Below are 24994 nucleotides of genomic sequence, written 5' to 3' on the forward strand. Positions count from 1 at the left end.
TCTCTTGGACTTGGAAAAAGACTGTGGTCTCTGCTGCAGAACCAGAAAGCAGATTTTAATCATCAAATGCTTGCCGTAACACTAAAACATGTATTTCTGAATCAGCTGCAGAAATGAGTTCCTGACTAGGGTTTTGGAGCAGGTCCTACATTGAGGGTAAAATGATCCCCACTGCCTTTGACACAACTTGCCAAAAGAGGAGATAATCACCGGGCGCGTAACCAGCTTGCCATGTCCTCCTCAAAGGCCGCACTGTGTGGGGCGGGCACTAAGCCTGCCAGGAGGGGATAAGTGGATTAGAGGGACTCCGGGTGGCGGGTGCCCACTCTGGCACCCCTCAGGAGGCGAGGGGAGGAGCAGGGCAGAGAGCTGGGGTTGGACCTGTGTGGGCAGCAGGGCCAGAGAATCACCCCTGAGCTAGACATCATCACTTGAGAGCTGTGAAAATCATATTCTCTTTGGTGTACACACCATTTATTTTTTAGTGAGTTGGCAGGGGGTAAATAGGTCCCAAAAAAGTCAATGCTTGCCCTGTGAAAAGTGGAAATGCAAAGTTTGGGGCTGAAAACATTTTCCTTCCTCTTAGAAGGAACTCTGCTGCTTATTGCCACTCCCCCATCTCACCTCTGCTTCACTCTTCAGGGTTTCAAGTCCTGCAGATTTTATCAATTCAGGCATTCACCAGCTATGGTCCCACCTCTTCCCTGGGTTGGGGCACCACCTCTACCCTTTACCAACAGTTCACCTCTCCATCAATCAGTCCCCACAGACTAGAAATCCACTGCTTGTAGAATTGGCTCTTTACAAGTCCATGTACAAGGTGCAACTGCTTTTCCACCTCAGTATTCACAGCAGTTCTCACTAAGGAAGCCTCAGTGGCATTAGCATGGTATGTGGCACAATCCCTTGAGTTACAAGGAGGCTTTTTATTTGTTATGAACACATTTGTCAAAGATTAACATCGTAATACAGGAATGACATGCACTACAGTAAGAATTTTTTTTTTCTTTTAAACAAACAAGCTGTTGGCAGCATGTGAACTGCAGTAATTCCACCAACTTGTTACTAAACAGCAGGGGACCAAGTACAAGGGCTTATATCGCCTTGGCTACCAGGTCAGTATTAATGAGGAAGGAATGTCAGTGTGACCATGGGCACCTCTCGAGTTCCTCTGTGCACAGCAAACGCTGGGAGATAGGACAGAGCAAAGATTATTTTTTACCACCATACCTGAACACAAATGGAGGAGCTGCTACACCAACACTACCAACCAGCAATTTGTTTGCTTTTCAAATGGAATGTAATGCAGACAAAAATAAGGTGCACAGCTGAGGTACCAGGTATTCACCCAGTGCTCCTCTGCCACTTACTCTTCTGTTTTGATTTAAACTTTTTTTTTAATGTGCAAATACTTTGGTGCAGTCTAGAACTCCTACCATAGCAAACTCCTCCCAAATCACAGGCAAAAAAGGAAACATTTTTGTGTACCACCTGCAACAGCAGTCCTTCCTGACCTCCCATAATTTCAGAACTTTATCCATAGTCCTCTCTGTAACAGCAGTTAAAGAGCTGATTTTCCAGCATGCTGCATTTGGGCTGCATGAGACTCACTGAGTTCTGAAGCCCTCACAGGGGCAGTCAAAGCCTCTCTTTTACAGTGAACAGAACAGGTCTGAGCATCTCTATTCATCAGTGCGGTGACAATATGACATGGAGAAGACATCATCCCTCTCGAAAGGAAGGACTGTCATTTTTGACATTCCCATGTTGTTTTCCTGGCAGGAACAAAGGGGCTGAATGCCTCCTACCTGTAAGGACTCCTAATGATAAGTAGAGATGTTCCAGGCTGGTGGCGAATGAACTCAGAATTAGTCCAGCAGATGCAAGCAGCCCTCCTAGAATGATACCAACTTGGCAGGATACATGATTACTGATTAAACTCCCAAGCGGGGCTTCAAGGAAACAAATAAAGCTGGTAGTTAATGGCAGGTACTCACACACAGTTCATTGCAATGGTCATCAAGGAAAAGGAAGCAGTAGGCAAGCAGGAGAAAACGGTGATCACAGATACACAGAGTCGTCTTCCAAGATCTCCCCATCACAATGGTGCGAGCACCAAAAACTTCTAAAACTCATTTTCCTGAAAGTCAGGATAAAACTGAAATTTACAGTAGCTTTCTCAGCAGCCATTTTAGTAGATCAAAGTCATTACAGGACACAGCTACTCTGCAGTTTTGAGGGTCAAGAGAGGGCACAGTGACAGCCCACACTGTTCATTACTTCACGCTTGGAACACTGAGACCTTCCCCCACCTGGAATTTGCACTTCAGCCCTCAGTAACTTCAGTCATCCTTCCTCACTCCTCCCTGCCCTTGTGGGTTCTGCGTCAGACCTAAACAGGAGAAGTCTCATCTTTTGGACCATCTCCAGGGCTGCTACCCCTCTCCTGCACTTCTCCAATGTTGATGGCTCCCAGATCACTCAGCCTATACCATGGGGTGTCATCACCAGCCCTCTCCCTCTCCACTACCTGCAATGCCAGGGCAAGGTTATCCTCATTTCTCTTTTTTCCCAAGATATAACCTGGCTGACACAGGAGAGTCTCATTCCAGCTGTGTCCCTGTGCCTTCATAGCAATGCTCACAGATTAACCCTCTTCCACAGGATTAGGGCATGAATTTTCACATAGCTGTACAGTTTTAAAGTAAACCTGTGAGAAATTCGGTACAACTGCTGCATTGATGCTAGACATTTTTAGTAACACTGAATTTTCTTTTAAGGGAAAATACTATTTGTAAACATACAAGTTTGCTGAAAGGAGGATAACTGTGACTTGATCTGAAGGCAAGATGTACATACTGTGCTAAATCTCAAATATGATTCCAATCAAAAGGCAAAAGAAATAAGTGCTCAGTTAGTAGCTCTCAAACACGACTTGTCCCACTAGACCTCAACAAAAGTACATTTCTGAAAACTTAGATCATTTGACAAAACAAAGTTCTGCTTCTTTTCTGTAGTATGAAGACACTCCCTTCCTGCACAACTATGCTGGGAGAAGCAGCTTGGATATACCATACCCCAGAGAGCCCACAATATCTATCTTTCCCAGCTGACTCCACCAACTTGTGAACACGCTAAAACCAGATGGAGCTGAAGGAAAAGCAGCCACATTAGTCTTAAAAGGGCAATACACACCACAGAGCATCGTAGCACAGTCAACGATGGAGTGGATCCAAGCCGTTCTGGCATAATCCTGCCCAAAGTATGCCTGGAACTCCACAAAAAAAATGGAGATGCACCTAGGAAAGAAAACATGAGCACCAATCTATCGAACATGGGATATTTGCCTCACAGAAAGCACCAATCTCGTTCTTCAGGTATAAAGAGTACCCCCTTGAAAGTCCTCTCCAGCTCCCAGGAAAATCAAATCTGTGGTTTGCTTAAATCCCAATGAGATGGAGAAATTTTTAAACAGTTTCTAATGGATATTGGAAATGAAAGGCTACCTTAATGCATGAGGGACAAGACATGAAATGATGTGTGCAAGTTGAATAATTCCAACAGCGCTCTGTGTAAGGCACCTAGGCTAGGGTGATTCAACCAGAGAAGAGTTCTTGCTTTGCACTGGCAACAACTGAATCACAAATTGGTGTCCAACTATTATCCCACTAGTGGGATTAGGCAATTAGGCTGATGTAGAATCTAATTCAGACAGATAACTACTTCAGAGAGATTATGAACGTTATAATACCACATGTTTCTCACTGTGGTATCTGCTGCTAGATTTTTATAACTCATACCATTTTTAACTGAAATGAAATTGAAGTTGTAATTATCATCAGCAAATTATAGCCCACAACAGAATGTTGCTTCCCTGGTACACAAAGCCCCAGCTCCCCAATGCTTCACCAACCTGGTTGCTTGCTAATGGTGGCATTCACATCTGCATAAACTGGCAGGGCAGGGCCAGCACAGTACCTGTAAGAGCCAACACCACCTATAGCTATGTGTCCATGGATGCACAAATGCAAAGCAAGTGAAAAGCAACTCCTCATGAACAGAGAATCAAAACACAGCAGGAGCCCATGGACCTTCCAACAGTTTATTAAAATGCTTCCAGGAGAGGTTACTTTGCTCTGCTTAACGAGCATTACTGTTCTACCTGTCTCTGCGGGAGAACGGATTAAAAGGCTGCATAGTTTCATTCTGGTTTCTGGATCAGCAGGAGATCCCTTTCCCCCCTCTCTTTTTCCCTCCTGCAAATCAACGAACAACCACATTCTTCAGCTTTTTTCTTGCATATATTTCATTCCTGTATATACTCTAGATGTGTGCCAGCCATTAGATATTTCCTGCATGTAGCACACTTCACGTGTGAAAAAGGAATTAAATCCACTAGGAAATCTCTACTGTTATTAGGGAATTAGTACATTTGCATACGTAAACCAACATTGTGTCAACGTTTCCATGCCCCTTTTACGCTGTTGACTCCAAGACCCTAGAATTTAGATCCCTAAACCTGGCAACTTTATTTAAAAAGAAACATAAAAATTAGGTAGGAAACACTGTGTTTACATTATACTGACTGTCCAACAAAACACTGTCTCAGTGTTCCTCAGCTACCAGGGTGCCTATCGCTCTGCTTAATATAGCTGAAATGTCCATGTTCACACACAGCAGGGTCTGCTGTCTCCAGTCAACATCAAAGTCACCCGACGGCAGCTGTGGAAGCCATCTCACTCCAGATGTATACATTATGTTTATGCAAGGCAGCAGTCTATTCCTGTTCTTTCTATTTTTGAGAAGAATTTTTGAGAAAATATGTTCTGCATATTTTGGATACCAGAAGGGTATAGAGAGGGGCTTCGTCTCTAGGGCACAGACCTTCTCGGGCAGGCAGGATGGTACCTGAAATGCTTGCAGTAGGAGAAGGGAGTATTTACAGGTCTCAGGTAGGCTCAGGAGCCAAGCAAATCCACTGGGACTAGCAAAATCGAGCACGGCTGTGGGGTCAGAGAGACACAACGGACCTGAAGAGACCCTGCATGATTCCTCCCTCCCCGACCAAACCACCCAGGCTTTGATTCTGCAAAAACTCAAGCAGAGGGTGTTGAGAGAGAGAGCAGCTGTCAGAGGAGACAAGACTAAAACTAGAGGGCTCATAATCCCTCAGCCATCCCCACAGCCTTAGCGATTTCAGGAAGCCTTTAAAAATGTAGCAAGAGAGAGGTTTGTAGCTAGCCAGAATAACCCCTGCAGCTGTGAGACATCAGGGGAGATCCCAAATCCTCTTCCTAAGGAGAGGAGAAAAGGAAAAAAAAAAAAAAACCAACCCAGAAGGGTAATGCCACAAACAGGTCAGAAAGACAAGAAGCACCCCCTTTACCTCGTCACGGCCCTGGTACAGATAGTGACAAGGAAGCAGCCAGCAACGATCATCCAACCCCAGCCTCCGTCGGGAGGGCCGGCGTGCCGGGCCCGCCGGCGCGAGGCCATGGCGATTCCTCCCTCCTCCCTGCCTCAGTGGCAGGGGCCGACTCCGGCCGGCTCGCCGAGCGCGGGCCAGGGCTGCCTGGCACATGGGTTAGTGGCCATCTGAAGAGAGAGAGAGAAGAAACAGGCAGAGAGGGAGTCAGGGTACATCGCACGCGCTGCAACCTGCACAGCTGGGCTAGGACATACTGCTTTGGCTTTAGTGCATAAAAGCGAGGGTTTTCTTTCACACACAGTTTATGAAAATTTGTTGGAAGCAAGAGTGCCATCAGAATTTGGCCCCGAGTCTGGTATCATTTATTTCAGGGTAATTTGCCCAGCAGTTACATCCTAGCACATGATACCCTTTTCCCCCACCAATGTCACAGTGCATACAGGTAAGTCACATACTTTACTGGTGCCAGTCACTCCCGCACATTTACCTTCACGGGCTCCCCCGCTCACGCCAGTCCCTGGCCTGAACTGTATTTTCAACTGCAGTCTCCAAAGTACCTATTCTTCTTTGTACATACTTTAGTGCAAAATTTTTGTTTGAGGGAGTACAGTTTTCATCTTTGTATGAAAAGGGAATATTCATTGTAAAATCAGAGCAGATCTGATGACAAAACGACCTCCTTGTTCTCACAAGCCAGACCCTAGATCAAGGCTGTAATCAAGCAGGACACAGTGACTTCATTTTCTGAGCATGGACAATTCACTGAAGGTTAGAGCTAGCCTGTCCCCCTCTTCTATCCACTTATATCAAAGTAGGGTCTGCATCCAGGCCATAACATGGGCTCTAAATGCACACTGAGTGCTGCAGGACACTGCAGGAGACCAAATGACACCGGCTGGACCCTAGATGGGTAACTGAGTTATGTGTGTTGCCAATGCTGTGGGTGTCACCAGCAGCATGGGACCAACAGCCCTTAGTCCTTTCTGCATCAGTGACTGCATGGCACGGCTAGAACGTGGGACCCGAGACACCCCATTTTGCTCAGTGCAGGAACACACAGTGCTGCCTGTCAATGCTGGGTTTCAGACCATGTTTTTGCCATCACCAACAGGCACCTAGCCGCTCCTGGATGACTGAAAAATTTATAAGACATAAGAGAACTATCTGGGATGTCTTTCAGTTTTGCTTGGAGAGAAACCTCACATAGCTTCTACATCACCTAATATGACAGGTGCTGAATATGCACCATTCCCACTGACAAGAACCACAGGCTTGCCAAGAAATGTTACCTGTTATAGGATGTAAGAGGGCAGCAGAGCTACTCAAAAGTGCAACTCAAAAAGCGGCTACATGGCTAATAATGTGCCTTCTCAAACCTTGAAACTGCTCAGCCAGGTGATGCTCAAGGCTTGGCTCTGCAAAGCCCAGAGCTCCCTGACCCAAACCAGCAAGGCACCCCAGAGCCAACCCTAAATATCACCACAGATGAACCTTTGAGAAGTATCCATCAGCTGCCTCCCCTGACATATCAGAAGATGCATCTAAAAAAACATGAGAAAATTATTTCAGGAAAAACATACACATTGCCAAACTTAAAGGCGAACAAAGTAGGAGAAAACAGGAATGACAAAACCAAACAAAAACCACAACACATTGAAAGCTTAGCTGAATTCCTACTAGGCTGTAAACAATACTCTGTAGCAACGCTGTACAAGAGAATCAATCAGTGGACTCTTTTTAAAAAGGTTTAGTAGTCTTTTGTTTTAAAGAGGATAAGAAGCATTATTCTAATCTACCTGCTTGGCTTTCAAAGCCCAAGAATCGCAGCTGATCATACAGGGCACAATCAAGCCCCATATGCTAACACAACTCAGTCCATAAATGTTAAAACCAGAAAAAAACAGTGCCATTTTCAAAGGCGGGCGTTAAGTCCAAAAGCCAGTGAGTGTGCTGCTGTAGGAGGCGCCTGAACTGCCGCGGGAAGTGAACAATGAAGAGAACCATTCGTAACCTCACAACAAAATGTGTGCTTGTCGACGCTTTTGAGCAGTGATTTGAGGTAACCATGTTTGAAACAATATCCTTGAAAAACACTAGCAAGTAAAAATATCCACAAAAGATGCCTAAACTATATTATACCACCATCCAGTTACACAAGCTAAAAAAGCTACCATTAAATATCTCTTCCAGGTCTTTGTGCATTCCTGAAGTACCATTTATTTTTGCCTCTGTGCTAGTCAGCCTGTTAGCTATCACACTTTTTGCTTTAGGCCAAAAATGCTGTGTACTATTTGGAAATAAGAATTACTGTCCTGTCTTCTCTCTTCATATAATAGGTTTTGCTAATATTTATTTATGAGTAAATATTTGTATAAAGCGTTCTAATGATTCAGAGTCCAAAGCAATACCCACAATAAGCATTAGAACATGTACTAATGCTGTCTTTATTATTCTCTTCTCTTCCATTGTCATAAACATCTGTTTCATTCCAAGTTAAATTGTATTATAAAGTCTTTGCAAGGTCTGTGTTATTCTCTGTGTTTGTATGGAGTCTAGCACAATACAGATCTTCACTGCAGCATGAAGTACTATTACAATATAACCCACACTAATGAACTAGAAGAGAGATCAGGTATGGTAAAAAGAAATCTCTAATGACCTGCTTTGCTTGTCACTTCTGTGACTTTTTGGAGAGATATCCAGTGCTCTGCTCTGCCTGATTACGTAAACGCTTCACTCTGTGTAAAGAATAGGCCACATCTCAAATGGGACATCTGACATAGCTAGAGTTTGGATTATATAGCAATAGTCATAGCAGCTCACAAAGGTCAAACAAGAATTCATAGTTGGGGTTACAAGAGTTTTTGTAAGCAGCCACCAGACCTTGTATCTCATGCGTAGAGGCTCCTAAGTGAGTTTCAAGGGTCCCAGCTGGATGCAGTCTTCACAAGTTCATTCCTACAGCTGATTAGAAAAACCACTCAAATCAAATGAGCTCCAAATGAGTTTATGACTTCAAATCTCATCTTCAAGGTATTCAATTGCTAGGACTTACATACATAAAAGATAAATGAAAGTTCTGGAATGGAGACCCGAATAGTTTGCCTTTTCTGACACAACTTTCTAATACACAGCAAAAAATTCCAATGCAGCTGAGAGAGCTTTCTGAAGGTGCCCACATGACCCCAAGGACATCACTGGCCTCTTCACCAGCCTTGTGACGTTTTTCTTGAAGTTCATTTTTTGACCTTACCTATTTGCTTCAGGACAAACATACAGCAGTGCCAATGTGTACCCATACCTTCCTTCCTTCCCCACTGTGTTCTGAAACAAACTCTCTGACACAAACACAAACAAATTGAGGAAAAAATGTAGAACAAATTGGCTAATGCAGTAAAACAAGAAAGCACGTATGTAGGCAATTATTCACAAAATTTTTGAGGGAGGCTGACAATGCTTGCAGTCAAAAGTTAGAGGATGCTGGGCACATGATACAGAAGACACATCCATGGACTAGCCACTTGACACACACGTTCTGTATTTGCTTTCCAGCATGTGCTGCTAATTTGTGAGCAGACCATACACCTCGTGTTGATTCCATCCAGATGACAGACAATTTTGCAGGGTTTATGTTACGTTTTGAGTAAGCTGAGATGAACTGATTCTTTATTTTTGACTAATAGGGTCAATTATACCTCCCTTCCTGTATAGCTCCAAGCAGCAGCTCTCTCACTAAATACGTGCAAACATTGGATCAACAAGTTATCTGATGGTTAAGGCAGTGGTTACATGATACTTTGTGTTGGATCAGTGAATGACCAGATCATCAAGCAGTGCAATTTGATGCAAACTACCACCACATCCCTGCCTACTTTGACAGAAAACAAAATTCAACACTTTTGTGGGTGTCTGTGTCTAACCTAGCCCCAAAAAAGCTGATACCCAATCTAGCATGAAGCCAGAGTAGCACAAATAGATTATACCCCAATTTGGCAATAAAGTCTTCCATTACCTTATCCTGCCAAATTCACTTGAACAAGCAGAGCAAGTACCAGTGCTTTATACCACGTGGCCACCAGATTTTGCATCTAACACTAGGTGGATTTGTTGTATTATTGCAAGTTTAATGTTACATTCAAATGCCTGGATAACTGAATAGCCCGTAAGAATCCATGACAGCCACCTGAATTAACAGGGCACTGATAAAGTTCACATTATTTTGCTCAAGGGTTTCCTGGCAAAAGTAATGCAGTTAGGTGGAGTTTGCATAAGCACACGATACGTCACAGAGGGATCCTGAGCAATTCAGACATACCTCTGCAGCACTTTTGCAGAGTCTTGGCAAGGCAGGGCTTCTTATTTTGGATCTGAGCAGTGTCTTTCACTTCCCTCTCTGGAGGGATGAAGATGTCATTTCAAATTCTGATTATTAAGGGTGGAGGAGGAAGTTCCAGGAATGTCAGAAGGGATAACAGTAACCCTTACAAGAAGCAGAAACATACACACAATTTTTCAGAGGAGTCAACAATCCCCACATACAGAGCCCTAACTAATTTTAATGCACAAACAGCAATAGCCGAGTGCCATGACCTCAGCCTAGATCTCTGGCCCAACTTCCCAGGCAAGCTTCAGATCGGGTCTGACACCCTAGTTCACATTTTAGCTGTACGTTAACGTACTTGGGAAGAATATGACGACATATCAGGCTAAGCAAACAGAGATCAGGTATTTGGCTACATGATCACTTGCTGTTATTTTCACAGAACTCTGCCTGCCAACGTACACACAAATGGCAAATATTTAATGAGGTTACAAGCAACCAAACCCAACCATATTATAAGAAATGCCTAGCCAACATAGAAATAGGCCACCCAACCTCCCCATAGTAGGATCAGTGCAAACCTCATCTCCTTGACTTCATGCTCGCTTCAAGGAGTACTGTGCCTTTCATAGCCACTGAATTAATAGGCAAGTTAAATAATTACCTTTCCTGTTGCTGCACACATCTAAAACACTTATTATGTCAACCTGGCAATTTTATTCTGAGGTTAGAAAACTTCATTTGCTTATGCCCTGGTGCTGTTTTCTAATTATCTGTATCATGGATAGTACAGATAGTGGACTGCAAATGAAGTTGAACTGGCAGAAAGCACATACTTTGTCTGAGCAACCATGTCCTCCCCTTTCCAGCCCTACCTTTGTTTGTTCTCATGTTGCATCTTTTTCTTAACCTTTCTGGTGCAGGATAAGACTCGTATCGCATATCTGCTCCACCTTTAGCACTGTAGGGCCTGATCCCCACTGGCAGCGCTGGTTGCTATTATAACACATCTTGGACATGCATAAAAGTTCCTGCTGCTTGAGAGAGATAAAGGAAAGCAGGGTTAAAAGAAAAGCTCATGAAAGAGCTCTGCACTTTGCAACTTTTGCTAGATAATTTTCACCCAAGCATTAAGTAAATGCACTTTGCCATGAGTTTAAAGAAGATACAAGTGGGGTGAAGGAGGCAACAAATTCTGCTGATCCCTAAGAAAGCTTTAGTTAGCCAGCGTGCCCTGACAGCTCACTAAACAGTGACTCTGTTCCCCAAGTTAATACATTAGTTCAATTTGGCAGGATAAATAACCTATCAATTACTTAAGCAGCTGTTTTTGTGAACACTGGAAAGAAAACAACTGCTCCTGAGAGCACCTCCCTTACTCCGTCTGCTCAGCCAGCAGAAAGGAGCGGGTGAGGCTACTGAAAAGGCACTACTATAACCTTGCACCTCATCACGAGGTTCTTTTTGCTGGGGAAAAGAGCACAGAAATCCATGGCAGCCTAGCAACTGGCCGGAACAGTGACGGGAGCCACTGACCTTTTAAAACACGGCATGTAGCCAGCAAAGCACTCGCTGCCCCCTCGGCCTGCCCCTCCTTCCACCATGAAGATTTTCTTCTTTAAAGAAATTGATTCAATAATGATATCGCAACAGTATGAAGTGAAGATGCAAAGCATTTGCGTGACGAAGGACAGAGGAATAGCAGGTACAGTCACACCAGCCTGCCCGGGGACCAGGGAGTTGCTTTTTTCCTACCTTGTTAGCTGCAATATCTACAGTGTTGACGTACTGGGCAGTTCCATCATCTCAACAAATGCTACCTCACCTGCCAGTTTGGATGCTTTTTGAAAACGCTCTGTTTGTAGAAGGATACAGCTTCAACCAGAGGAACAGGCACAAGGTCAGTTTTGTGTCACAGCTGCCCCAAGGCAGGAGCACTCAGCCCCTGGACCATACTGGGGGTCTCACTCTGCTACTTTCTGCTTCTTTGCACAATCGTGGCTACACAAAACTAAAATGGCTGCACATTAAGATGCCTTTGCAATTTCTTTCAGAACTGTATGGAAGGATTTTGTGTGGTTCATCCCAAAGGAGCTGGCCCAAATATGTATACCAGCATAAATAAGCACAGAATCCAACACCTACTTTTACCTGTTTGATAATACAGAGATGAACATGAGACAAGACTAAGAAGAAGACTTATCTAGAATTTTCTTTCTGGATCAGTGTAAGATACACACATACGCATAAACTGTACGTGCCATTTACTACCTTCACAGCGATGATGGATTGCGCGAGGCCTGAGAAACTTGTGACAGTCTCTCTGTCCAGAACCCCAGGACACACTCCCAGAACAGGTTCATTCATGCCAATGAATTTAAACCCTATATTTCTTGTGAACAACAACATACACAGCTTTCAAAGTCACTTTGAGATCATTCATGAAGATGAGTTTTATGAAGTACAGGTATAAAGCAGCTTAAGCATAGGTGGAGAAAATTCTTTAATGCTTAGAGTGAAAGGTAATGGAATTGCATGTATTTACTACATTTACCTCCCTATGCACCTAGCTCTAGGGCAGTCTTAATATTTTTCTATATTTACCCTATTCATGTAGCTCTAGGACAGTTCTACTATCTTTTTTACTTTTCTTAAGATTGTACCAAGCATTAATTATTTGTAGTCATTTGCTACATTCATTCATATTAACCTCTTGCTTTAATACTCTTGCTTTCTGTTCCTTTTTTTCTCTGACTGCTGCATCTTTAATAAAAAAACCCAAACCCCCCAAAACAGAAGACAAGAACTTTGAATAAAAAAAAATAAAAAGGGCACAGAATGAATAGCAAAGGATAGAAGGAGAGAGAGAAAGAAAGAAAAATGTCAGGTAACAGATAGAAACATTGTAAGTGCTAAGTGACAGTGGATCATAAGAAATGTGCAAGATTAAAGATTTAACGTGTTTTGAAAGAGTTAATTTTTAGGTCTTGAAGGATCAAGTATCTGTAACAATCTGCAGTAGAGAAATGAGCTTAAACGAAGCAGCAGGTTAAAGGGAAGACAGAAAACTGGCAGAATACTGTTTACCAATTAATAGCCGATTACCGTTTTGTCACAGGTTTCTCTAACTCCACAGAGTCAGGGATCTCCCTTCCGCACTGACCAGTGCCCTCCCCAGAGGCTTGCTAGCCCCTTAACTCATTTCCTACATCAAATACACTAGAGCACATGTAAGTGGGACGCAGTATTCGATATGAGCACAGAAGATGCCGACAGCTGCAGAAGCTTCTGTCAACTGGATTGTCAAGAAATGGCACTTTTTCAGCCTCCTTTTGCTCCCTGCTCCCCATCCCCAGCAATTGCATACCATAGTAGGCGCTACAGTCAGCAGTCTGGCAGGAGGATAAATTCCAAGTTGTTCTTAAACACATGGGAAGTAAAGACTCTTTAATTTTGTACAGCTCTTCAGAATCAAAGGCTATTTCTAATCTGATCTAATCTATTTTCTCCAATAAACAGCTGTCCCATTCTGCACGCTGGGAGAGCTATTTAACTGGAAAAGTACAGCGTGTTTTGATTTTAGCGCTGTTTATTAAGAGCTGTATGATTATGACTTTGACTTGTTTAAAAACAACCCAAGAGGTCCTTTCCTACCCTGTATTCCTAAATAAAAATAATTCCACTGAGCATCTTAAGGCTGCTACTCTATATCCTCAGCTTTCTTCTCTGCTTAAAGATGTCTCTGTCCAGCCTCTAGATAAAACCAAAGTTTATGCTTTTCTGAGAGATTGGCAGATTGGTCCACTGAAATTTTCCTTGTGCAAACCGGTAAGCCTAAGGATTATGTGTATCTATGTAAAGCAAGATACACATTCGGCTTCTCAGATGTCCATAAATTCAGTACCTCTCCAAGACTGTTAAAAATGGTTAACATCAAGAACCACTTACCTTAAAGTTCGTTTAGGGAATTGTACCAGAACCAAAGCAAAAAAAAAAAAAAAAGGAAAATTTAAAAACAAACAAAAACCAACCTGACTTTTAATTGCTATCACAGCACTGACACAAGAAGCATATTAAGACAGACTGTAATAAGTTTTTCCAGTTTTTTATCTATAATATACCTGCATAAATGTGGATGGTTTACTCTGCAAATCTTTAACCGCTTTTATACATTTAAGGAGGGGTTTCCTTATGATACAAAATAAAAGCAGCATTAATAACCTATTTGTATTCTAGTAGTACTTTGGGACTTCTAATCAGAGAGTGGGTGTCACGGTGCTAGGCATCATACAAATATCTAATAAAACTTGCCCACCATCCAAAACATATCAAGATAGAGAAGATGAATCGTATGAGAGCCCAGCTTATTAACTCCCATTTCTATGCTGAGCAGCAAATGTTCTTCATTTGCTTCAGTTTGTGTGCATGAGGGAGGGAGGGAGATGCCTGTGAAGATGACAGACTGAACAGAGCATAGATGTGGGAACAGGAGAAGGAACAAGGAAACCAAAGGGATGTTAACCAGCTGGCAGAGAAGGGAGGTGTCAGAGAGGGGCACGGGTGAGTGGGGTAGTGCAGAAGAGGGGCAGGAGTTCAGAAAACTGCCTTTTATGCAAGAGCAAAAAACGCTCAGAGCAGAAACATGAAAAGGATAGCAAAAAGTAAAGGTCGTGGAACAGCACAACATCCATTAGTCACTCCCCTACTGAGAAGCGTGTCGCTAGGAAAGGAAGACCCGCGCTGGCCTCCCCCACAATGATCGCTTTTCAACACTGGCTCTTCAATTTGTCAAATTTGCCAGAAATTGCTAAACCAAATGGCATGGCTACAGCCCCAGCAGAAATAGTTACTGTCTGCTAAGTTGGTAGCACTCACATGAAAAAATGTAACATGAACTTCCTTTTTCTCTGGAAACCATTGTACAGGGCTAACAGAAAAACAAGAGCCTGACAGAAGGGGTCTACAGCAAAAGGTTAAGCAAATTATAACGGAAACCTTTTGTCCCTTTAACATAGTTTCTGGCTAGGTTGGTCCTTCAATAATGCAGGTTAACTATAGAGGGTAAAAAAAATACAAAGGAATATTTTTGTAGGAAAACCCGTTTGCACAGAAAGCTTGACTTTAGCCTACTTAACCCCACCTGGAAATGTGCATTTTCGATCCGACATTCTGAAAGGTTTTTAAACTAGCATGTGCAGCGTTCATCATTTCACTTTTCACTGTGATGAAAACAACAGGGCTCAACTACTTTCCTTGAGTACACAGCTGTTACTGAAATCCGAGCAGAGCCCATCAGCGTGCACACCCTTAGGAAGGTTATGGTCATACATGTTCCATCAAACATGCATTTTCTCCCTGAAAGGCGAATGCTACTAATTGACCAACTGATAGCCAACAGCCACGCTGCTGGGGGCAGGGGCATGGTACCATCACTGTCTCAATTTTAACGTCTTTCTTTCCCCTTCCTGCAAATAAGTGAGAATAGCCAAAAAGTCTTACAAAAAAATCTCGGGAAACCTTTCTCTGCTGTCCAGTAACTGCAATTATACAACAAGACTTCTAAGACAATGTTTTGGAATTTTTGGTGTTGAGGGGTTGCTGATGACATATCATGTATATATTGAGAGCAGAAGATAATGTCAGAATTGTCTGATGCCCATTGTTTTGCTAGTATCTATAAATTCTTAAATATTTCTACATTTTCCTAATATTTCTAATATTTATTTCTAATAATTATTTTTAACACATAGTGGGTAGGCAACAGTTGTGGAAGGTTTTTTTGTTTGTTTACAGAGCTACCTATATGTTTATTGATTTATAATTACATTGCATTTACCTGTTACTTTTGAGATTTATGACATGTCATTAATGATGACTAAACATTTTGTCACGCAATTCTCGTTTATAGTTAAACTTAATTATGTGATAGCCTAATAATTTTCTGAATCATCAGGAACCTATTAGTATCCCATTATATCCTTAAAGAAATGTTAACATACAACCATAATTGTTTGGAAATGCTGAAAAAGGTTTTGATTCAAAGTGGTCTTCAGCTGACACTTTCCCTACATGTGGTATATTAATTTTTCCATCTTCAGGAAAATATTGCCCTGAGAAAGAATACCACTGCAAAGCTGCCATGGAACATGTGGGAATAGGACATTTTTTCTTAGACCACTATGCAGTCAGTTTGTGGAAATCACTACTCACCCCTTCTTTTACAGATTCTACTTTCGTGATAAGGATCCAAAAATGAATCTCTCTTAGGTTAGCTGGAGACGACCTGGCAAAGGGGATTCCAAGCAAATGCTATTCTGATCCCTCCAGAGAAAACTAGGATGTTATCAGGCACTCCAGGAGTGCTCAGGCACCAAGAGTGCAGCTCTGCCTGGATAAAACCGAGGGGCTGAAGACTACAGAGACACGTCTTCCCACACACACCTGCATGTGCCAAAGGCCACCCGAAACTGTGGTTGCTGCCAGTTTTTACGTCTCATCTCCGATAAGAAATCAACACAGACAGACGCTGATTCCAGCATACCTCCCTGGTGGGGGGGGTCACAGCCTGGGGAAGTGTTGGCAACCGTTCTGCGGTGTCCTGGGAGAGCTGCCACCCAGTGCTCCGATACTCCTCGGCAGAGGGGAAGCCAAGAAAGCAGGAGGCAAGACCATGGGAAACCGATACGCCCTCATCTAGAATCTCAGTGATATACTTACAGAAAACATACTTGTACTTTGAGCTCCTTTGCAGTTGTCACCTTTTCAGCCCTTCTGTTTAGAGAAAAGCCTTATTCAAGTTATGTAAAAATAATTTGGTTTATAATGTGCTTGAGGTTCCTGGCTGGGTTTTAGTAAAATGAGGAACTGCACTTAAACAAAGATAACTTTTTCCCCTGTTCTTGAAGTGTTCAGAGCCTGAGTAGCATTGTCAGGTTTTTAACAATTCACATAGAAAAATACTTTTCACTGTTAATTTTCAAGATGTGAATCTTACACAAGTGCTTTCTAAAGGGAAAGGACATGACTGTTTTAGAAAACAAATTCTGTACCTACAGAACAAGCTATCCAGAAAATTGCCTCTATTTACCTGATGTTCTAGGGCTGCTGTTAGCATCAATTCATCTTCAATACACAAGATTTGTTTGCAAAACTAATCAGGCGTGAAAAGGCAAGGCAGGTTATTTCCTTTCATTCACACAAGCTTATGTTCTGAAACAAAGCTATTAGGATACTTACGTGCTCTTCTAACGGACAATAAGCACCATATGATAGCAAACTGTCACTGTGACCATTATTTTTCTTGGAAGGTTTTCAGCTGAAACCTTGAACTGTAAAATTAAGATACCCCTACAATAATTTCAAAGCCACTATTAATTTTCCCTTTAATAATGATAATATATCATTATTGTATATACCATGGTGCGTTAATATAATCCCCAGCAGGAATGGAAGAAAAATCTCTAAATACTGGAAAGGCAACAGTTTAAGACAAAAACCAGGACATCTGCTGTTTCCTGAAACAGGTTTTCAACAGCAACTACTTATGAATGTTGCTTTACAGGGTTAGGTATTTCTGAGAAGTCATTTCATAGATCACATTTACTCTATTAAAAAAAACCCATAATATAATATATTATATAAATGATATATATAAATAATATAGCCATAGGTACATACCAGTGAACACATCTCTGCACAAGAAGGCTTATATGTGTGTCACTACATACAAATTTCTGAAAATAACAACAGGGAAGCTACTAAAATGGGAAGGAAACATCAAGTACTAAAATGAAAGACAAGGAAACAGATGGAGGACAAGAGGAAAAACTCTTAGCATGCTGTAAAAAAAAAATCTCTGACCAGGAAGAACATATTTGACAGCATGCACATTGTGAAAACACACATCTACTCACAAGTAACAGTTTGTCTTAGTGAAATCACACACTGAAAGTTAACAAGCACCATGTCTTGGGCAGATCAGCACATTCTTCACGCTCAGGCTTCCATTCAGCCTCACCAAGCCATCCATATTTCAAGTAGATCCTTGCTTAATAGCTTATTTTAGCTTTTAGGGAATCTTTAAAGCTTTGAGAAAAGTGCCTCCAGTTCCCTCTGCTGAGTGAATTCTGGTGCAGCTGCTTGATTACATCATTTTCAGGAACGATCAGCAGGAACTTTCCATGCGACTTAAGGGTGTACTTCTGCTAATTAGTATTGCAGCCCAGAAATACATTTTCTCAATTTTATGTTAAAGAACATTTCTCTCCATAGAGAATGTTTTTGTTTTGGTAAGCGAAACGTGAAAAAAATTTACCTGTCCTATTAATTATGTTTTACCTTTGCTCTTCAGATTTCTGGCTATTTTAATTCTTTAAAAATTAGTTTCCATTTTCATTTTCTGTGGTGTTCCCATACAGCTCCTCTTTTGTATCCTGCCAGTTCCATAGACACACAGAACTGTCAACGAGCCGAATATTACAGTAAGTGTTCAAACGTGCTTATGTTCACATTTAAGGAATGGAGATGTAATTGGAGAGAATGCTTGAAAAAAACAGCTGACCACAAGAAGCATGGGATTAGCTGAACTCATAAAAAGCACGAGACCAAGGACTCTGCAGCAAAGGACCCAAGAGTGCCTCTGGCAGTAAAACTAACCTTTAAGCAGGGAGGGCAGAAATTTTACAGAAGAGAAGTTTGAGTTACATTAGGAGTAATGAGACAGTATGTAGAAAAACAGGAAACTGCTTTCCCCAGATTGTATCATGTTTGTCTTTTCTCTTCAACAGCTACACTGAAAAAGCAGATAGCTATAAAAGAAAGAGGAAAAGAGCCCATATGGAGCAGCAAGACAAGATGTTAAGGAGTCATCTTGTTAAATGTTAGACAGAAATGATAAGAGACCCCATACAAGGTGAAATTTTAAAGGACTTTAAAAGAGAAGAAAGAGAGAAAGAGACTGATGCTATCTAAGAAAATAAATTAGAAATTTATCTAAGAACTGGTCATGAAAGAATTAATAAAAATGTTCCATCTCCCTATTAAACCCAGTCCTAACTACAGCAGCTGAGAGCAGCAGAGCATTTACAGCCACAGAACCAGCCCAGCCTGCCAAATCTCCTGTAAAACACCCAAACACTCCTATCAGCAAACTCTCAAATGGAAACACTTCAGAAGAAAACTATGCAGGCTCTGCTGCTTCATGTGATCCTACAGACCAACTGCAGGCCATTTATCATGGCATCTTGAACCACTGCATTAGGAAGTTTATAAAAACAAACACCTGGCTAAGAAATTCAGGAAAAGATTGTAGAAGTAAGTATAGGCTTTCAACCTGGTACCATGCTCCCACAGGAGTTACAAGAATGTGTAAAAACAAACAAACAAACAAAAGTAGTCCTGGCTCCTCTATCTCAGCTTCCTTATTGACATTACTGGTCAAGGAGCCATCGTGAAGAAATGCATTTGCTAGCTGTTCAGACTGGACAGTCATATGAGTATCGTTTGGTCAAAGTCTCAACACATGTCAGCTTGGGAACCAAAAAACAAGAGACTTAAAAGGAGGACTCAACAGTTATCCTCTTATCCTGTTATGCCAGCCAACCTTGTAATTGTCCCTTAACTAGATCCCATTATCAGTAATTCTTTTAGTGGGATCAGCTTCACTTTAAACAGCTTATTGCATGGATGACAAAAGAAACAAAAATAACTCAAGAATGGTCAGATAACAAAAATTATGTCTAAAACACTTCTATCTTGAGAGTATCAGGGGGTAATATTCCTTAAAATCTTCTCTAGGTGAAATTAAGTTTTTTCTGTGAAAGAGAACAGGCCCTAGTGATGTTTTTCAAGAACATCATCTATTTACAGTGGAAGTTCACCCCATCTAAGGAACAAACTCTATTATGATAGCATTATTTAAATTGCATCTTCCAAATTACCTGAAAGAGTAACCTGGAACATCCCAAAGAACAGTTGTTACAGGGAACTGCTACTTCACCCATAAATTCAATGACACCATAATAACAACGGGATAAACTTGATCTCACATTAAAACTGGTAAACAAAAATTAAGGTCAAATTAAATGAATATCTATTTCTTAGCTAAGAGATGTCTCACTGAGCTAGGTTTCCATTTTCAGTTAAGTAACACCTGAGTATGTTGGTAGCCTGAAAAACACCTGGAAGGTGTTGCTAGCAATGTCTGCCTATGAACCTTCCTGAACAAAGCTCTGCTGCATGCTCCAAATCCTGCACCGTTATACCATTTTTCTTCTTAAGCAGGCATTTCACATTAGGGCAGACTGTGTTTGATAAATTTTAAATTACTACAAACTTCCAAATTCACCTGAAGAAAAAAAAAATCCCAACCAACTTTTAATCAGCCCTCAAGTGCCAGCTGATTTCCTTTTCCTCTTTCACAGCCACCCTAAAACACACTTCACTTGCTTCACACATTATCCTGCCTGTCACCACCTTCACATCCTCTGGGGTTTTTTTTCATTCTTTCCCCACTCGGTTTTTATTTAGTGCTTCAGTTGCCAACTGCATAGTCCTTCCCTGTAAGGAAGCATTGATAAATTGACAACATCATTTACATGCTTGCTATGTTCTCTAGGAGCAATAAAACTAACTTTTTTAATTTTCAAGGAGTTTATCGAAGGAGTAACTTCATGTGCCAGGCTTTCATAACTATCTCCCAAGATTTAGTTTCTCATTTGGATAAAAGTAAAAGAGTAAAGTTGCCTGCTAAATGAGTCCTCTGTAAAATACCTCTGCCGATATGCCTGAGATGCCCATACAAGAGCTCTTATTTGAAGTATTTTGTTATCCCATCCTTTCTGGCAAACAAGCAAAACTTGGAAACCCTGACAAGTGTCATTTTACCATCAGCCATGTGTGGGCTGTTTCTATGTAGCATGCACCATAAGCAAAAGGCAGAATTACATCACGTGGGTTGCAACTCCCCGAAGATTACTCTCTACTGCATTAAGGATAAACTATCTGTATGGGATAATTCTATTTATTCTTTCCAACTTGATACTCCATCAGACTAAACCATGTGGACACTGACAGAATGAACTCTGACCACAAAAGAGAAAGAGATGAAACACTGGCTTCATGAAGAGCAGAGGATTGTGGAACAGGTGGAGGATGAGTCACAATTCATCCTAAATTTCCCATTCTCTCTTGTGCTGCCTTGCTCTAGTGCCCTACATAGTCTGCATCTGGATCCCTAAGCAAACAAAAATGGTAACTGTTCAAAGCTTGGGATCTGTGCTGTGCACCACTGAGCTAAAGAACGGGGTACAGAAATAACAGTGTTTGCTTCTACAGGAAGCCAGTTCCGGCTGGGATGCACAGGTATGTCTCTGCTACAAGGCTTTTTTGCCCAGCCAATTTGCATTGCAGCCACATGTCAATTTGCAAAAAATGAAAATTAAATTTGACCAATTTAATTGTTCTCCAATTACGTTCTGTTTTGACCGCTGAGATATTCACATATTTAGGGTGGAAGCCAGGTCCTTCAATACATAATGACACAAATTGCATATTTTTGCTGAGAGTTTAAGGGCCCTTTGTGATCAGTTGTGATGCCACATTCAGTACATTCTTTATCCAATGCCAATTTCTCTGCTGTCATCAAGTTGCATTTTATGGCAGCTGCTTTTCCCCAATTAAATATTTAGGCCACTTTTAATACAAAATATCAGATGCACAGAGAAATAGTCTGAACTGTTTTAGAGGAGGAAACAGAAAATATTAATTCTACACTTAATAATGAAAACAGCTTTTATACAAAAAGCCCTAGATGCTACTGGAGCACAGCACTAATATCACTCAAGTGGAGAAACTACCTAGTCTTTGTATTAACTCAGGCCCTTCAAGAGGGGAAGTGCCGCTCCTCTCAGCTGGCTCTTCTTGCCCAGCTGATTTCCATTTCAATATTCTCTCTGCTCACAGAAGGACTTTTTTCAGTCCCTTCAGAAAAGGCACTTTTGCTTGCTACTGCTGGTATCATGCTGTAGCTGGCCCAAGGACCACTCAGACTAATTAAATTAAGAAACACCATTGCAGAAGTTTAGCAAAGAGAGAAAAAGGGAGTCAACAGGCAGAGGGCACTTCATGAAGAAGCTTCCCAATGCCTATTGCCTTCAGCCAAAACAAGTACTGTTGGTCTGGTCTGTTAGATTAAGCAGGTGAAATAGTGTAATTTTCAAACTTTGATGGAAGAAAGTGTAATTTAAGGGGATATTCGCGTGAAAGCAGGAGTGCCGACAGATGCAGTCAATAGGGAGAGAACTCTCCAGGAACATGTTGCAGCACAGGACATGATTATGGTGAGAAGAGATAGGCAGCAGTTTGTTATCCAAACTGACAGGATCTCATGTGGAAGGCTGCAATGCTTAAAAAAAGTATGTGAACTACCAGAAAAGTTTCCTCTAAAAAAATGAAAAACTGCTTCTAATGAGAAGTGTAACAACAGCAGCACATTCAGATGGGAATATCACATCTAATCGATTCCTTAAGCACCAACTGAAAATATTAGATTACAAACTCAAACATTTGTAATGATAAAAAAGGCAGCCCCCATGCTCCCACCAAGCTCAGCGCTGCAGTGCGTTTTAAAACCAGCTATAGATATTTATTGAACATTGACACTGAACCAAGCCTGTATAGGCAAGTGTCATGGTCTAAGCTCAGCTGGCAACAAAGCACTACGAGGCTGCTCGCTCACTCCTCAGGCAGAGGACTCCTCACACTCTTCCCCTGCTCCAGCGTGGGGTCCCTCCCACGGGAGACAGTCCTCCATGAACTGCTCCAACGTGGGTCCTTCCCACTGGCTGCAGTTCTTCACGAACTGCTCCAGTGTGGGTCCTTTTCATGGGCTGCAGTCCTTCAGGCACAGACTGGTCCAGCACAGGCTTTCCCATGGAGTCACGGCCATCTTTGGGCACAGTCACCTCCTCTGGCATGAGGTCCTCCACAGGCTGCAGGTGGGCATCTTCTCCACCGTTCACCTCCACAGGCTGCAGGGGGACAGCCTGCCATCTCACCACAGGCTGCAGGGGCATCACCTCCTCCAGCGCACCTCCTCCCCCTCCTCCTTCACTGACCTTGGTGTTTGCAGAGGGGTTTCTCTCACATTCCACTCCCCTCTCCACTGCAGGTTTCCCTTCTTAAATCTGTTCTCCCAGAGGTGCTACCACTGTCACTGATAGCCTCGGCCTTGGCCAGCGGCGGGTCCAACTTGGAGCCGGGGAAGCTTCTAGCAGCTTCTTACAGGAGCCGTCCCTGTAGCCTCTCCCCCATTACCAAAACCCTGCCACACAAACCCAAACCAGCAAGGCTGAGTGTGATGCCCCTGGCCCAGGAAATTTCACCCTCAGTAGCTGAGAGACTAGATGCAGCATTCAGTGACAGAAAGGTGAAGCTGGCACGTGCCTTGAAAGTGGAACCCTTTGGGTTTTGACTCTTCTTATTTCAGCTCTTCCTTACCCTGTCCTTTTATAGTGACTTTCATGGGGAAATAAAGGTGATGAACTTGAAGGTCTGATTACAGGGGCCTCTGAAGGAGAGGAACAAACACAAAGCCAAGAAATACCAATCCAAATACCCCAGTACCTTGTGGAAAGCATATGAGTAATGCATATGATTTCATGTGGGAGCACATAGTCCATTGCAGTATCAGCAAATGAAGACAGAGCAGAGAGGAGCTGGGACAGTGACCACAGACAAACAGCGCACAGCCCTATACTACCAGCTTCCCAACTGTGCACTAGCCAGCAGGTTGCCTGAACAAGCTCCAAACCCCTAAAATGGAGAGGAGAAGGAGGTATTTGCCTATGTCAACGGACTAAATTAAGAAGTTTTGTGTGGTCTTCAAGAAGTTCTCAAAGCCAACCAAGTTTAAGATGCATGTACAATGGACACTCTAAGACATGACTTATTAAGTACTGTAACAGCCCCCAAAACACTGTGGCCAACAGGAAAACCATTTGAATTGGGAGGACAGATTAATCAAGAAACTCAACAGCACCATAGACTCTGAGAAACCCCTAGAGAGGCAGGGGAAAGATCCCACTTCCCACATTTGCATTTCACATCTAGGAAATGTGAGTCATCACACTGGGAGAAATCCAGAAACTGCAGGAAGGAAGGAAGAAAGCTTTGAATTAAAAAAAAGGGAAAGACAGGAGACTGTTTCCATCTTGAACAAAGGGAGAGAAAGAGGTCAGCACCATCCTGCTGAGGACTGAGGATGAGGAGTTAAATTTCCGACTTCAAAACTACTTTCAGGCCCTATTCAGAAAAGGGGATGCAGGAGTTTGGTGGTTCCTAGCTAAAACATCTTCTCAGTTTTTGTACTCAAAACTTACCTCTAGGATCTTCTGCAATGGCTGGGAAACACCTTTCATTTTTGAAATATCCAAAGACAATGTTTTCTTCTTCTATTTTTCTCCTATCTGGAAATTTGCTTCCAACTTTGCAATCAAGAACTGAATTTTTTTTTTACCATATTTTCATCTGCACTCTTATCTAATGCTTAAAATTAATTCAAGAGAAGCTTCCAAACATTGTGTACACTGTTACCCCAGAAGAAATGGAGTACAAATGGTGTGTGTAGGCAAGGACACTGGCAAACTGAGACAATTGAGGAATCCCAGAAGTTTGGTCACATCTCCTGGCAAACTATGGACATAATTTTGATGGCATCACCATGTCAAGACCAGAAGAGACATTTCTCTTGACAAGCACAGGCCGGCTCTCATCAAGCAGAAGGAAAATTTATAATTCCCAGTCTCTCTCAGATCGCACAAAAAACTTGGAGAGTTGGAAAGGAAAGGGTGACAAATTAGTTCTCCATAAATAACCTACCAGTGAGTTAAAAGAACAATAACATACGTTATATCTAAATATCCACATATGGCCTAGGGCTGCAACATTACCATTACTTCTGGACACTGTTACGATAAACCTCTGGCAGCAACTAATGTACTTACCATTCAAAAAGCATTCAAGCACAATACTCCCCAGAAACTGAATAGATTCTCGTGACAATCAGAACAGTTAAAGAAAATAATGTTTAATAGTAAAAGGAGCCCAGTTTATCTCAGGTGTATTGTTTTTACATTAATTTTAACTCCATTCACTTAAATAGCATTACCCAACTTACACTTTGCATCATCTTGCAAACCTGTTTCCTGGTGCGTGTAAATGTGGAGGTACATCCACAACATAGATCA

The 24994-nt window shown here is 42.1% G+C and overlaps 1 protein-coding gene across 4 annotated transcripts in view; it reads right to left on the reverse strand.

Annotated features, from left to right (window-relative positions):
- Positions 1 to 24994, reverse strand: part of SLC16A12 (solute carrier family 16 member 12) — a 38330-nt gene that overhangs the window by 7408 nt on the left and 5928 nt on the right. For 3 of the 4 annotated variants that reach the window (XM_069796578.1, XM_069796576.1, XM_069796575.1), the window contains exons 2-4: positions 5387 to 5595; positions 3196 to 3299; positions 1809 to 1952 (exon numbers count right to left, since the gene is read on the reverse strand). In XM_069796578.1, coding sequence (XP_069652679.1) covers positions 1809 to 1952; positions 3196 to 3299; positions 5387 to 5496 — 358 coding nt within the window. In that variant the 5' untranslated portion in view covers positions 5497 to 5595. Of the gene's footprint in view, positions 1 to 1808; positions 1953 to 3195; positions 3300 to 5386; positions 5596 to 8311; positions 9282 to 24994 lie in introns of those variants that run through there. The other variant, XM_069796577.1, reaches the window with a different exon arrangement.

The sequence above is a fragment of the Haliaeetus albicilla genome, chromosome 11 (genome assembly GCF_947461875.1).
Source record: "Haliaeetus albicilla chromosome 11, bHalAlb1.1, whole genome shotgun sequence".
Lineage (NCBI taxonomy): Eukaryota > Metazoa > Chordata > Aves > Accipitriformes > Accipitridae > Haliaeetus > Haliaeetus albicilla.